This window comes from Carassius auratus, unplaced genomic scaffold, assembly GCF_003368295.1.
Source record: "Carassius auratus strain Wakin unplaced genomic scaffold, ASM336829v1 scaf_tig00027515, whole genome shotgun sequence".
NCBI lineage: Eukaryota > Metazoa > Chordata > Actinopteri > Cypriniformes > Cyprinidae > Carassius > Carassius auratus.
In genome coordinates, this window is record NW_020525600.1 from 259,659 (window position 1) to 276,485 (window position 16,827).

The 16,827-nt window shown below is 36.4% G+C and overlaps 1 protein-coding gene across 1 annotated transcript in view; it reads left to right on the plus strand.

The window, feature by feature from the left end:
* The window catches only part of LOC113079247 (B-cell receptor CD22-like), a 125,778-nt gene extending 114,361 nt beyond the window's left edge, over positions 1-11,417 (plus strand). Inside the window, exons 5-13 of the mRNA XM_026251468.1 lie at positions 3,287-3,703; positions 3,802-4,050; positions 7,235-7,489; positions 7,595-7,852; positions 7,946-8,194; positions 9,604-9,697; positions 9,790-9,826; positions 10,029-10,219; positions 10,354-11,417. Of these exons, the coding sequence (XP_026107253.1) occupies positions 3,287-3,703; positions 3,802-4,050; positions 7,235-7,489; positions 7,595-7,852; positions 7,946-8,194; positions 9,604-9,697; positions 9,790-9,826; positions 10,029-10,219; positions 10,354-10,402 (1,799 nt within the window). The 3' untranslated portion in view covers positions 10,403-11,417. The remainder of the gene's footprint in view (positions 1-3,286; positions 3,704-3,801; positions 4,051-7,234; positions 7,490-7,594; positions 7,853-7,945; positions 8,195-9,603; positions 9,698-9,789; positions 9,827-10,028; positions 10,220-10,353) is intronic.
* Positions 11,418-16,827: the final 5,410 nt, after the last annotated feature.

The window sequence follows — 16,827 nt, forward strand, 5'->3', positions numbered from 1 at the left end:
ATATTTTGTTGCTTAAGCTTATGTATTCAGTCATTATTCAATGGTATACTATAAATCCATGTGAAAAAAATTACTTCTCACTGTTCTCAGGTCAAATATTTATATGCGATTAAAATGCGATTAATTTCGATTAATTAATTACAAAGCCTCTAATTAATTAGATTAATTTTTTTAATCGAATCCCGGCCCTAATATATACATATACATATACATATAGAAAGAAAGTGTTTTATGAAAAACAAGTAACCTAGATAGAAAACAAACAGAGCAAGTAGAAGGGTCAAAGGTCAAGGGTTTTCTTTATTTAAATGCAAACATATGTACAGAATTATGTGAAGATACATATTTAAATAAATGTTACAGTTACATTGTGTGGCATAGGCAAGTAGTAGTTCTCAGAAAATAATGGGTGTGGGTGCATTTTCTTGGCATCATAAAACCAAAGTCACTGTAAACTAGTGATGTCCGGTTCACAAACGAATCGTTCAATTTAACCGGTTCTTCTTAGTGATCCGGTTGAACCATTTTACCAAATCGAACTGAAGAGTTTGAAATGGTTTGCGTCTCCAATAAGCATTAATCCACAAATTACTTAAGCTGTTAACTTGGCTCAGACTCCCTCCGAGTCAAAATAAACCAATATCCCGGAGTAATTCATTTACTCAAACAGTATTCTGACTGAACTGCTGTGAAGACCGAACTGAAGATGAACACCGAGCCAGATAACAAACATACACGCTCACTGCTGGAGCGGTTCTCGTTCTCGAGTCAAGAACCAGTTGCATCGGTTTCTTTCGGAAACGTCCAATTTGAGAACCGAGGAGATGATGATACTGCACATCCGTGTAATTTTTCAAGCGGACAAATGATCTCTAACATGGTTACTTCAAATAAAACAAAAAAAATATATATAAATCAACATCTAAACCTTTGTTCATTCTCAATAAGATCTTCTGTAGACGTCTGACAGAAATAAAGTCAGTCTGATTATTATTAAGTGGAGCTGCTGATGCTGTTTGTGGGGTTGTTTAATCAGATCTTGAGAGATTCCATGTATTTTATTTCAGTTGATTTCATCTAAGGCTGTGTCTGAAGTAGGGCTGCACGATTAATCGCATGCGATTGTCATGCGTGTCTTTGTCAGTAAAGCCGGTTCTGTGATTAGCAGTAAATGTCCACCACCTGGTTTCAAATGGAGCGGCACTTCCCAGCTAGAATTTTCTTTGTTCTAAAATGTTCTAAGAACATTCCCATGGATTGTTCTAACAATGTTTTTAGCGGGTAGTTTTATTTTTGTTCCCAGAACGTTCTCTCAAAAGATAGGATAACGTTCTCTAAAAACATTCTACAAATGTTTATCAATAACATTATTGGAACATTATTCCATAACATTCTAATTAAGATTTAAGTGGATGTTTAGATGTGGATGTTGATGTCTGTTTAAAAGTAATAGCTTGGTTTGATGTCACCATAATGCTGGTAAGTGTTGGCTTTAGTTGTGCAATTTGACACTTGACTTGTCGGTGTTGTTTTTTAGCTGCTGTCATCTTTATTGTGGCTAAAACAGCAAACGAATGTGTGGTTCAATGGTGCTGTTTGCTTGCTGATGATTGGTATGTCTGATTACTTGTTTTCACCCAAGCTACTGTGTGGTGTTAGTTAAGTATTATCTGTTAAAGTGACTCAAGGGTCAACAACCTGACACCCAATTGAATTTAAAGCAGATAATTTCAAACATTTAAATAAAAATTTGTCACACAAACATCAGGATTCAGCGTATGAATCTCAGCAATGGTGACATGCTTTATGCTGCAATGTATTCTGGGTACATCATGCAAAACTCATCCATAGCACCCAGAATGCATTGCGGCATGAAGCATGTCACCATTGTTGAGATTCTTACACTAATTCTTAAGGTCTCTGTATGTCTAAGCATCCTATGGTTTGAAGTGATTCTAAAATAATGTAGTTTAAAAAGATCAGATAAAAATAAAATAACATAAATTGTCAGGACCCTGTGTATTGCAACACATCTGCTATAGTCACTAATATTAAATTAATAGCGTAGAACAGACTCCTGGTAAAATCAGTTGATCAGATTGTTACATTAAGACATTTTTAATATCAGCCAGTAACCAACATTATCTAATGACATATTTTTCTCAATGTTTTGCTGTAACAGGTATAATTACAGCAGCTAAATGAATGCTAACACTGAAAAGACTCATACTTCCTAAGTACTGATCAGCATAATGGTGACATCAAACTAAACTATAATTTTCAATAAACCATAAACATCTCTGTTAATCTCAATAAGAACTTTTTTACATTTATGACAGAAATAAATCTTGTTTATAATAAGTGAAGATTGTCATGTTTTTGGAGTATTTACGCTAGAGTTTGACACCAAACAGAGGTTGGGTTTTCACTTTCAACCAACATCTGACTTCTGAGCAATGTCAGTCCACATCTAGTGTGATGGGAAGCCGTAATTCACTGACAAGCTGTGCAATATCACGTTCATAATCGCAGATTAATCGCATGCGGTTATGAACGCGATATTGCGTAGCTTGTCAACGATCTACGGCTCTGTATATTAGGTGCGGCTCCATTTGAAAGCAGCTGATGTACATTTACCGCTAATCACAGAACCATCTTTACTGATGAGACACGCATGACAATCGCATGCGATTAATTGTGCAGCCCTAGTCTGAAGTCAGTTGTAGTAGTTCTTGTGTTTCTCTTTTCTTCAGTGATTCTGTTTGTTAACAGCAGCTGTTCATCACTAATTCTCAATCAGCACTTAGTTAATCACTGAATTACTTAATTGCAATGTACACCTTCTTTCAGTGAACTCAACTGTATTAAGTTCAGAGTACGTATGGTTTAAGGCAATCGGTTTCCTCAAACCGTTTGAGTTAAGTTACTTGTGTGGTTTTAAAGTGCAGATATAATTGTAGGCGCTCTGCTTACACACTGGATTTTGTTATAGGCCTAAACCATCAATATTTGACTGAAACTTGTCTATTAGTATTTGTTTGCATGAACTTTAACTTAAATGTTGTGCCCTACCTTCTACTGCTCAAACCTTGTTCTTTCTATGATATATAATGCTAGAAAACACGGAGAACATTGTGCTTCACCAGTTGCCCATCATGTGTTGGTAAAGGCGTGTACCACAGATTGCTTTGCCGATTGCTAAATGTGATTTGTAAACGGTTTGCCGAATATATCCTGACCTTTTAGTAACTGCTACTAATCTTTTCTTATTAATTCTGTCTTTCAGGGGTTTCTAGTGCTGGTTGGGGTGTGAATTACAGTCCTTCACACATCTGTGCACTAAAGAACTCATCAGTGATAATGAGCTGCAATTATACATACCCTACTGGACATCAGATCAAGAAAGTGTTCTGGACCAAAAACCCTGTTAAAGATGGAAATAAAGAATCAAGTGAAGAAGGAGAGCAACATAAAGATCTGTCTGAGGACCCTGAATACAGTCAGAGGCTTCAGTATCTGGGAGATAAACAGAATAACTGCACCATCAGACTGAGTCATGTGACACAGAAGGATTCACACATGTACTATTTCAGATTCATCACTGATGATGATGATGATGAGAATGATGATGATAATGATGTTGATGATGATGATGATATCAAGGAACAGACTAGTGATCCAGGAGTGACTCTTACTGTCACAGGTGACTTTGATGAGGTTTCACTCTTCTTCTGTGTATTATGCTGGATAATAATCAGTGTATGACAGCAGCACTAGATATAATGTGTGTGTTGTGTTCAGATCTTCAGGTGGAGGCTCCTGAGACAGTGAAAGAGGGTCATAATGTCAGTCTGACATGTGTAAGCAGCTGCGCTCTGACTGACAGAGCAACATTCATCTGGTACAGAAACTCACAGCCATTAACTGAGAGAAGAGACAGAAACAATCAACTCCTGCTGCAGTCAGTCAGAAGAGAGGATGCAGGCAGATACAGCTGTGGTGTACAGGGACACATTTACATCTCTCCTGCTGTTCAGCTCAATGTCACCTGTGAGTATATGTATATATATATATATATATAAATAAAAGTCTGCCACACTGCTTTTAACTTAAATATTAGGGGAGGTATGGTATGTGCATTTGGCATGCTGTCCGGGGAAGGGCTCCGAGCTTGGGAATGGCCCAAACCTAGAGGAACCCCCCTTGCCCGTCTATTTATAAAGTGAACTCAAAGTGGGGAGATGGGTTGGAGGAGGGATGCTGATAAACAGTCAATGGGCTTGATTACAGTTCACCTGTGTCGATTAGGCTAAGACGCGCTCCTCCCGAATCTTGTTAATAATAATAAGAAAAAAACACATTTAATAAAAGGCAAAGTTTCAATATAGGCCTTACAATCAACTGACCCTGTGATTTTAATTAGCTTGATTGGGTCTAAACAAGGTTAATAGCCCCACCATTATGGGGTGCCATTTTTAAAGCGGCTCATGCTGAAAACAGCAACATTTTGTCACATTTAGCTTCAAACAATGTTTAAACTGGTACAAATATTTGTCAACTTAGAGATATTTTAAATATTACACCTAAAATGTTAAATATAAATGTTTTGATTGAAACTAAATATTTAGCTAATATGCAAATTGAGAATGACAATTACCGGAAGTGCCAAAATAAAAGCTCGGTGAGGTCAGTGTGTGTTTATAGCTTTGTTTAAAATAAGTAACGTCTAAAAACTGACTCATCCAAGGAAATTAACTCTTGGACATGGATTATCATGACAATGACTACCTAAAATACACATGTTTGGATAAACTGTATTTGAAGAGTAGCCTAGTGTCATTTTTATGAAAATGTTCACATGCTTAAACACCAGCAAGAGCCTATGCTCTCGGCTAATGCCAATTCGTTGGACATTTTGAACGACAGTAGCATCAATAGTTACCATACCTGGTCAGAGGCCGGCGGGGAAATAGGCTCTTGCTGGCATTTAAGCATGCCAACATGACAGAGTGATGACATGATGAGTGATACAGTCTATGGTGAGGACATAGAGGTCATGTAGAAAGAAAGATAAGTAAAGCTGCACATGGTAGATAGAGTGCAAACCAGTGAAGTAAACAGTGCAGATATAATGATTGTAGCAACTTTATTTACAAGAAATACATTTGATATTTATCACACTTTAAATAAATCACTCAATTTTGATCACATGCCCCCCCCCTCCTGATCATGTTAAATAATTGTGATTAAGATCTTTTGGCATAATTAAGCAGCCCTAGATTAAAAGAGGAAGAAAAAGAACATCCGTTTCTAAAAATACCTGCATGTGTTGTTTACTCGTATCTTCAATCAATTGTGCCGTTTGCCAGCTGAGGAGCACCCACGTAAGGAAGGGAGATCAGCATTCAGAGCTCTGCCTTATGGTAGATTTTATAGAGCTTGTGAGTTTATGATTACGATGATCGGGAGGTGTAGCAGCTATTCAGTCAATGGGGACCACCTACACTGAAAAAAGTAATAAGTAAATTTACTTAATTTTTATTTGGCAAGTTTTTGCACAAGCATTTTTCAAGTAAATTTAACACATTTGGAAATTAAGTAAATCTACTTAACTATCTACTTAACAACCCCACAAACAGCATCAGCAGCTCCACTTATTAATAACCAGACTGACTTTATTTCTGTCAGACGTCTACAGAAGATCTTATTGAGAATGAACTAAGGTTTAGATGTTGATTTATTGTTTCATTTGAAGTAACCATGTTAGAGATCAGTGTTTGCTTTAGTTGGGCTCTTGACCCATGACTTCTGTCTTAGTCTTTTCTCTGGCTGTTATAACCGTGTGTTTCTACAACACATTTGTTGTAACTCAAACACCCAGAAGAAAAGCCATCAGGTGTTAACCTGTACCTAGGTGTAGGTTTTCATACTTTATATTGGTGATGATAATCATCAATTATTTATCTTTTCGAGCCATACTCAAAAAAAACTATCCGAAACTTGTGACAAACCGGAAGGAGTATTTTTGGAACAGAAATACTCCTTCAAACGTACAACTTAATTTTTGAAATTTTGTCCATGTTTAGCATGGGAATCCAACTCTTTAACAGTGTAAAAAACTCAGTATGCATGAAATAGCATTTCACCCCACCCTTTAAACTAGCAGGGCAAAATCTCAGTGCCCTTAGATATATCAGGGTGGAGCAGGTAAATAAATCGTCTAGAGGAGGAAATCATGGTAAAAGTCTTCTCCAACGGGAATCATTTTACGATTCACTATTTAAATATAATGTCTCCCTATGGTCTTAATGAAGAATTTGATATAAAGCAATCCTTATAAAAAGTAGGTATGTGTAGGAAATTGTCTGCTGACTACATTTCAGTTGGTTTTATGTGGGGTAATTTTCTCTAATTATTTGGGGTTGGCTTGTGTATATTTAGAACTGTTTCTTCCATTGAGTGCTTTTCTATGCAAGTGTTCTGTTAATTGAGTAAAGGGTGGAGCAATTAGGCTTTTATTAGACCAAATCAAGCACAGGGTGGGTCAGTTGATTGTAAGGCGGCTTATATATCCCTTTAGTGAAGTGACATAAATCCAAGTATGGTGACCCATACTGAGAATTTGTGCTCTGCATTTAATTAATCACAAGTACACACACAGCATCATTTATGCTGCAGTACTCGCTCAAGGACACCAAATCATGGTTTTGCTGGCCCGAGACTCGAACCCACAACCCTAGGGTTAAGAGTCAAAACCACTAGGCCATGACTTCCCCTTTATCAGATGTGTTCACAATTTGCCATAGAAGACCCAGCAGGGTCGAAACATTGCCTTTAATTAAATATGGGAGTTAAAAGCAGTGTTGCGGATATTTATATATTTTTTTACTTTAGTAGTTTATTTTGTCCTGCACCTGCCAGAAGGTGGTATGAGCACACAATTACTTGTTTAACAATAGATGTGAGTATTTGGTCATAATTTGAAAAGTTAAAAAGTTTGTTGACTGTAACTATGAAAAGAAAATATTATATAATAATTAGCTCATCAACTATAAAATTGTATAAACACTACATCCTAAATGAGTATATCCTGACAGGAAATCAAGAGTGAAAAATGTTCTTGTGAGAACTTGCAATATTATTGTGACCAAATGTAATGTAAAATGTAACAACAGATATTCAATGAAAAAAAAAAATGATGTACATAATTTTCTAAACACTGTTTTTTTTTAAGACCCTCCTAGGAACGTCTCAGTGTCCATCAGTCCATCTGGTGTAATAGTGGAGGGAGATTCAGTGACTCTGAACTGCAGCAGTGATTCAAACCCTCCTGCAGAAATCAGCTGGTTTAAAGGAGGAAAGTTTGTAGGATCTGGAAGAGTCTACAGCATCTCAAACATCAGCTCTGATCACAGTGGAGAATACAAGTGCAAGTCAAGAAATAAACACGGAGATAAATACTCTGATGCTGTGACTTTAAATGTTACGTGTGAGTTAATAATGGTTACGTAACAGTGACTTTAAATCCTCTAAACAAAGTTTATGATGCCAAAATTATTGTGATATTTAATGATGTCAAATTTTTTCGTGTTAGATTCTCCAAAGAACGTCACAGTGTCCATAAATGGATCTGGTGAAATAGTGGAGGGAGATTCAGTGACTCTGATCTGCAGCAGTGACTCAAACCCTCCTGCTCTGAACTTCAGCTGGTTTAAAGAAGGAACATTTGTAGGATCTGGAAGAAACTACAGCATCTCAAAGATCAGCTCTGATGATAGTAAAAAATACAAGTGCAAGTCCAGCAATGAACATGGAGAGAAATACTCTGATGCTGTGAATTTAAACGTCATGTGTGAGTTAACGATGCTTCATTGACTGGTATCAAACAGATTAGTGTGTTAACAATTGTAAAACATGAATGTGACTCTTCATATGACTGTTTTAGATGCACCCAGGAATGTCTCAGTGTTCATAAATGGATCAGGTGAAATAGTGGAGGGAGATTCAGTGACTCTGATCTGCAGCAGTGATTCAAACCCTCCTGCTCTGAACTTCAGCTGGTTTAAGGAGAATCAAAGCTCCTCTGTTGGATCTGGACAGAGTTTCAGTGCACTACAGAGTGGACGCTTCTGCTGTGAAGCTCACAATCAACACGGAAATCAGAAATCAGATGCTGTTTCTGTAACTGTTAATGGTGAATCAGTTTAATATTTCTGCTGAGCATTTGTTTGAAAAGTTATGAATGAATGCATACATGTTTTGAAGGTGCCATTTGCAGATGATACACAGCAAAAAATCCAGAGTGAAATTAACTCTGCTGGGAGTACATGTGAGACCACATTCAGGAGTGTGAAAGTGTTAAAATAGGAGTGTTAAATTAACACTGAATCTGAGTTAAAGTTAATGAGATAATTAAGTGATTAATTGAGGGATGATTGACCATTATTGACGAGACCTGATGTTAACATGCAGAATCAACAAAGATAAAAATCACTATGTTTATGTCACCATTATAGTGGTCAGTGTTTGGTTTAGTTGGGCTCTTAAGCCTTACATTTTTCAAGTCATATTTGGTTTGGCTGTTACAACTGAATTGTTACAAACAGACAAGAAAAAAAATCAAAACATGGGCATTTGACCTGAATCACCAAACTCAATTAAAGCCTAAACAGATTTGATTGACCTCGTTGATTATAACAACCTTGTGATCAGTAAACAAACTACTAAAAGGAAGCAAAAAAAAAAAAAATACTGAAACAATTCAGCTAATAATTTATTCATGCCGCAATGCATCATGGGTGCCATGGATGAATTTTGAAAGGTGGCACCCAGAATGCACTGCAACATGATTTTTTTGATTTTCACCATTGTTGAGATTCACAGGTTGATTCTTGATGTTTGCATGTCTAACAGAAAGACTCTTTTTAAAGATTTTTGAGCAAACAACTTTTAAGAAATTCCTCAGATTGTATTTAAAATGCTGGCAATATATTGTTGAAGAATCATAGGGCTGCAGTAATCAACTATGTAGCTTTATCTCAGTAACTCAGGAATAACAATAGTCTTTGCTTGTCCATCAGTTTTATAGTTCAGCTATAAAAGCCAATTAAAATTTGACTTTAACATTTTAGGGGTCAAGAGGCCAACTAAAGCAAACACTGACCACTATAATGGTGACACCATTAAAATAGTTAATTTCGTCTTTGTTGATTCTGCATGTTAACATCAGGTCCCGTCAATAATGGTCAATCATCCCTCAATTAATCACTTAATTATCTCTGCTTCAGTGTTACTTTAACACTCCTATTTTAACACTTTCACACTCCTGAGTGTGGTCTCACATGTACTCCCAGAGTTAATTTCACTCAGATTGTTTTGCTGTGTATGATGAATCATTAGCTCATTAATATCAATCAGGTTGTATTGACATTGCAAGCTAAATTCACTGAGTTTCCATTCTTATACCACTCTTACATATTACACTGGCTGACATATATGTTTAATCACAGTGAACATTTTCAGATTTTTGCATCTAATAAGTGTGGCACATATTTCTATTTTGTACAGACATAAAATCCAACTTTACTTTTCATTCCTTTTCAGGAGGAGATAAAACAGTCCTGTACGCAGCTGTTGTGATCCCAGCCGGATGTGGAGTTTTATTTCTCATCTGCATCATCATGTTCATGTTCATGAGGTGACCTCTTAGATTTTAATAATGTGCACTGGTGTACTCGTTAATAATTATGAATGTGTGTTTGTGTTTAAATGCTTATCTCTGCACTACAGGGAGAGAAAAAGTGGATATGACATCAGCCAGAACCAGGTCAGAACAGAAAATATCTCTATGAAATCACTTCTTCGTTAAGTCGTGTTATAGAAAACATGTTATTTAATTGATTGATCTGAATCCAGCATGTCAAAGAATGAGAAATCAGTTAAATTGAGCTAAAGGAACATACATCTCATGCAGGTGATCTTACTTTTATACTTTACTTTTCTGAAAGATTTTTGGCTTCTCTCTCCAGGTTCAACAACCTCCCAGCTCTGAGACAAACTACTCTGATGATGGTCTGTATGCCAGAATTTCATCCAAGAGACCCAGCGCAGATCAGACTATAGGAAAAACTATAAAGACAGTGTACACAATGATCCAACGTGTCAAAAACAACGAGAGCAACAGGAATCTGACCATGCACCCTCTTGATCCTGCTGTGGGGTGAGAGACAAAATTGATTTGAGTCACATTTTCTTTTTTCTTTTGAAATGCACTGCATGATCCCTCAGAATTGACTGACCTTTGATCATTTAAAAGGTCATTCACACTTCATATTTGACTGTGTTATTCCACAGATCCGCTGCGATGGTAGATGAATCTGTGATTTACAGCCAAGTCAAATGATCCAGAATCTGTCACGTGGATCAAAAAGGAAGCTGGTCTCCAGCTGAGAGTAAATATATCTACTGCAGCTTCAGAATCAGATGTTAATAAAGTGATTTAAATGTGTGTCAAGTCACATGACATTTCTTGTCATCAGTCGTTGATTAGGAAGTACTGATCAGAAATACCAATACCATTAACTAAGGCGTCCATGGAGGTTATGTAAGTGCACCTAGATCATTTTAAGACTGTGGTTTGTTGTTTGGGGTGTCTGTTTGGAGAAGTTACAACATCAGCTAGCTGCATTTAAACGCCTGTGGAAACATCTTCTGCTAATAGTATGTTTTGAAATGTTTCCAAAGATTTGCGTAATTTTCCATGGCCTGCAGTCTCTTAGTCACTCTTCAGTAAGCATCCGTTTTTGTGTCTTTTGTATTTATTTTTCATCCTTCATAAAACATGTTTGATGCTTTGAAGTTATAATTTCATGCACGTTTGGTGTATTGGTACATTTTAAGATTTAAATAAAGTTTATAAAGTCTATGTGTTTTTGTCTGACATTAGAAATACACAAATTCATTACATTTCCAGATGTTGACTGTTGATGGTTTTGTTCTGTGGTTTACATCAGCTTCAACGTCAACGCGTTAACACTCCTCTTTATTTGATCCGTTTAAATCCCTCTTTTTCTTCCTAATAGTGTGATGTGACCGCACCTTTTTTAACTGAGAAAACACCACTGCGAATGTGCAGAGTAATTTTAAATTACACATAATTTTCCTTTATAGCAAACATGGCTCTCTCCCACTCTTTTATGTTTCCCTGGATTTTTCTGAGAAATTGTGCAAGTATTTGGTCATCAACTTTCTCAACCATGTCCCTGGTGTATGGCCTTGGCATGATGGCTTTTCTACAATGTCTATGACATTACAAATAAAACATATGTAATGTAATATTAATAGTAAACTTAACATGTGTCTCATGTCTCACTTTACCCCACCACCACATTTTTAGAAAAAACGATCTCTCTTAGCAATTCAGGCTAATCTTAAACTAGCATCATCACATGTTGGTAGTTCATCAACATGTATGATACAAATTTTTCTACCTGAATCAATTTGCTTTGGCACAACAGTTGATTACGTTGACAGCAAGAACATGTGCTTATACATGCAAAAATATTTTTGTAAAAAAAAAAAAAAAAAAACATGCTTACCACAACACCAACATTCCTCTCCATGGTCAAGGGGAAAGGGGACAGACTTGAAAACATACAGTAATGGTTACATGACCACAAATGTATTCCATTGCCTAGATACATGGTGTGTCTCACATTACCCTGTTCTCTCCTATAGGGGAACACTATTTGAGTAGCGATGTACTTCCCTCTACAGTGCACCAGAGTGCAGTGTAGTCTAGGAGCAGAATGGTTCCTGAGAGCAGCGCAGTCCTCTTTAGTTTCTCTCCAGCTCCAGCTTTAGTTTCTCACTAGGTCACACGTATATGTTGCTGACCTGAGCTCTCAATACATTTAAATAATGCAACAAATTTTGGTGTATAACCAAACAATATCTTTTAGGTACAGCTTAAATGACACGGGAAGCCTCGCACATTCAAGTTTGACGAGCTGCTCTTACGTTAAAAAGGTCACTCACACAAAACGTTGTGCAAACCAGTAGTGATGCACCAGTAAAGAAATCATTTTTAGACAGCTGATTTAAGAAAAGTCCAGTTAAGCGCGTTGGATTGTGGTATACTGTACTGCATGGACGCAATGCAGTCTGGTTGTGTACTGAACATTTTGACAAAAGGTCATGACAGCACATTGTTGATATACAGACTATGTTCTGCTCAATATACATATTTACCCCATCGATATTGATAGTCATAGCGTTTACTCAAGTCAACCTAATGTCTCTACTCTATTAAAACTGGGATACAAGATGGCATTTATTTGGAAACAAATAAACAAGCCTACATCATAAAAAGGCTGCTACTGACTATCAGTCATGAAATAAAACACATCTGGTTTTGTAGATATGCATGACTTAGCGACTTGTCATTGGTTTTCCTTGGGTTAAGGCTAAACAGCACACTGATAAAACCAACAGTTGAAGTTGTATTGATTTCACTGGCTTCCAGCAAAAACCACAGAGACTCGGAAAGACAGCTTCTGCGTCAGGTCAGTGCTGTTAATAATAACCCGTCACACACACTCAGAGTCACGTCTGAGTTATCTGTGTTTCATTCCAGCCGTGCTTGAGACAGCTGAGCGGGAGAAAGTCTTTAGACTCAAGACAGATCAGATGAGAGCTGGGCTTGGAGATCAGCCCACAAACCATGGGAGGAACCTAACCCTGAACAATGACATAAGGACCATGGAAGCACAGTTATGTCATGGTTCTTCTGTCCAGTGTCAGATGAATAGACAGACATTTCTCCAGGATATATTTGATTGGGTTAATAGTGTTTTAGCTTGGTCTTGGTTAGGTTAGGTTGGTTATGTTAACAGAGACATCTCAGAAGTGGGGAAAACAGCTTATAAACAAATATTTTCTTTAAAATATGAAGCACTGGTGAACTGCGTGTTTCCTTTAAGTCAAGTAATGTCACTCGGCGGCCATCTTTGAAATACCTATCCAAGTGTAGCTCTGTCATATATATATTTGTGTGTGTGAATAAATAACAAACGATAAAGTGCTCATTCTGAAACTGAATAAATATTTATGCTTTGTATACACATAGCTTAACATTATTTGCCTTGTACAGTTATTCAGTGTTTATATGATTTTGTTATAGTGTTTTTATTTGTAATTCAGCGCATTAAGTGCAAATGTTTCAACAATGCTTTCATTAACAGCATTCTTATTGAAGCAGGTAATGATTTAAACAGTGGTTAAATTAATTATTAATCTAGCATACAATAAAAAAAAAGTTGTGACATCTGTTGCCCATACTCGGAAGTGGTGCATTTAACCCAAGTGCACACACACACAGCAGTGAGAAGTGAACACTCAGTGAACACACACACAGAGCAGTGGGCAGCTATAGATCCAGCACCCAGGAATATAACTTGCGCATATTTGCATATTTCCTTAATCAGGACATTAAAAATATACATATCAGAATTAATTCAGAGAAATAACTTACTGTAAACAGCATGGGTTTAAAATTATTTAAAGGCTTTATTTCCAAGATGTTTCCAAGATGTTAAGCTTTGCATTTCAATAGCAATATTAACAATTAATTGTAATTTATTCAAATCCATTTCTGAAGCTAATAAGTGCATGGTTAATAATTCCTGATATAGTTATTGTTATGTTCATAAAGAAATAGGCTATATTTTGTGTTGGATCAATTATCTGTGTCGTCATTGCGGAGACACAGCCCCCTAAACTGCCCCAAAAAATGCCATAAACATTGAAAATAAATATGAATTTACATATAACATAAAGCTAGTCCCGTTTGACTGCACTGAAAACCCTAATAAGTTGACTGAACTAAATTTATTGAGTAAACTTGTTGCCTCAATTTAATTGAGTAATGGAGTCTCCCAAAACTTACATATTTAAGTTTATTTAACTTGACGGTTTTGTAGACTACCTAAATCCCTCAGAGGTTTAAATGTTGATACATGATTCATTTGAAGTCACCATTGTGGTGGAAAGTGTTTGGTTTAGTTGGGATCTTGGTCCAGTTACTTCTTGGGTTAATTTGTCTCTTGCTGCTGTATTGGTGTATTTTAAAACGCTGTTTTTGTGGTGAAAAAAGACAAATTTAAATGAGCTCAGGTGTTATTTGATGTTTTTTGTTGGTGAGAAAGTCATCACATAATGCGTATTTGAGATCATAAAATAAGTTTTGTTTGATATTTTTAACAGGCACCAGGAGTAAAATACTTATTTTAAATATGGACGAAATGAATGCGTTTGAAATAACTTGAGTAAAAGAATCAATCAAGTACTCACACACACACAGACTTCTAGATTTAGCATATGCATCACAACAACGGTGACAAACAAAAGAGCTCCATAGCACAAACTCCTCCTTATTTTCCAGCCTTTTTTTGTTCTGATTGTCACCATTGATGTGATGCATATCCAAAATCTTGATGTCTGTTTGTGACGACGTGATCGGTTTTCTGAAAGTAAGTACATTGTTTTATCTACAAAGTTTATATCCATAAAAGTATATCCATAGTTGCAGCAATACATTTTATTTTACTATAACTAGTCACCATTACAAGCAAGATATGTGTATGTTAGATCTCAACTCTCTTTGCCACAGTAACAGTGTTTTACAACACACAAGTTACAGCAGCAAGAGACAAGCTTACACCAACAAAGAGCTGATAACACCTGAGCTCTTTTAAACTTTGTCTTTTTTCGCCACAAAAACATCATTTTAAAATATACTGTTATAGCAGCAAGAGACAAGCGAACATAAGAAGTATCTGGACCAAGATCCCAACTAAACCAAACATTTTCCACCACAATGGTGACTTCAAATGAATCAAGTATGCACATTTAAACCTCTGTTACTTCTCAATAAGAGCTTCTTTAGATGTCTGACAGAAATAAAGTCACAGAACCTTGTAAGGAGGATATGTGAACGTCTATATCGGATGTACAGAAGACATAAAAAACATTAAAAAAAGACGTCATAAAAACATTCTCTCCTCAGTGGATGTCTTTTCAATGTCTGCAAAGACATAAAAAGACTTTTTTTTTTGTTTGTTTGTTTGTTTGTTTGTTTTTACAGTGCAGTATAGGGTTTACTGTATTTTCATAAATATTGAGACAGTTTGTCAAAAGGTCAAAGTTTAAATATGCTGTTATTTGTTTTACTTCAGTGTGCTGTCAAAAATAAGAACATCATTTTCAGTTAAATTTACATGTTGAGTTAACTTAAATATATAAGTACACTTGAAATTAGTACCAAGTTAAGTGAACATAATTGTTTAAGTACGTTAAATTAGCATCAAGTTTGGTGAACTGAGTGATTTAAGTACAATCTACAAAACCGTCAAGTTAAATAAACTTAAATATGTAAGTTTTGGGAGACTCCATTACTCAATTAAATTGAGGCAATGAGTTTACTCAATCAATTTAGTTCATTCAACTTATTAGGGTTTTCGATCTAACGAGTTAAGCAGTAACTTTAGCTGCCATGTTCTTTCGCTCAAAGGAAAACGATTGGGCCACTTCATCAAATACTTAAGTTGTCGTTTCAATAATCATCTCAAAATCACGTACCACAAGGATTTAAATTAACATATTTCACCAGTAGAAATCATGCAAAACAACTTTATATCTACATAATTTTAGTCACCGAACATAGTACAAAAAGAAAAACTTCCTCTTGAATTGTAGTTCAGCAACCAAACAGACCAAAAGGACGAATTTTGTAATCCACCAATCAGTGCTTTTGTTCTCTTGTTGCTAGGCAGAATTTCTTCCATGGCCAATCACATTAAAGGAAGAACAGAGTGATGTTGAGTTTTTCGAAAGGATTACTCATGATTTTGAGCTCACAACACTTGAAATCTTAAGTTTATGCATTTTGAAGGTAAATTAGTTAAATTAACTCATATTTTTAAGTGACAGGGCCAAAATGCAAAATTTTAAGTAATGTTTAGTCAACATTACTTGATTTTTTAAGTCAAGGCAACATTAGGGTTTACAGTGTGGTTTGCTTCAAATCGGGTGATTTTAGGTCCGCGGTTCGCATGTGACTCGATGACGCTCTCTGCCGGTAGAGATTAGTACACTTAGTACAATCAGATCCCACTTCCGGTGGCTTCGCTGTCTGTTCACAGTTTAGACCCCGATGAGTGAGTGTGATCCAGTCATAGATCAATGGTGCGAAGGCATTTATAAATGCAGCAATCACCAACTGTTATTTAAGAGCTATCTCATATGCTCATTTTTATTGATCCATATAACATTTAGGAACATTTATTTACTTTGAGCCACAACATCATATCCTGTGTAGCTGAACTCACATGCCTTCACATTATATTATGAACATTTCACAATTTTCTCCACAGCTGGGCAGTTTGTACAGAAAACACCCAGCAACACAAACACAGAAACTGACACCAGTTTTCTGTTAGGAGTGTTTTATTCCAGACTCGGAGTCCAAGGAGGAGAAAGCCACACACACACACACACACACACACACGTACACATTACACTCAAACTCACTCTTGAACGCATGAACACAGTCCAGACGTCAGTCAGAAGAATTGACCGCTCAATAACTCTAAACAAAGCTTTAAACAAAAGCAGCGTTCATCGTCTCGCAGCACACACACATGCAGGCGAGAGCTCATCATCTGTCGAATAGAGTCAGGCAACAAGAACACACAAACACACACAACTTCTGTCTGTAACCAAGAACAGCAACTTCAGGGAGGACTGATGGCTCAGATCCATCCATCTGGA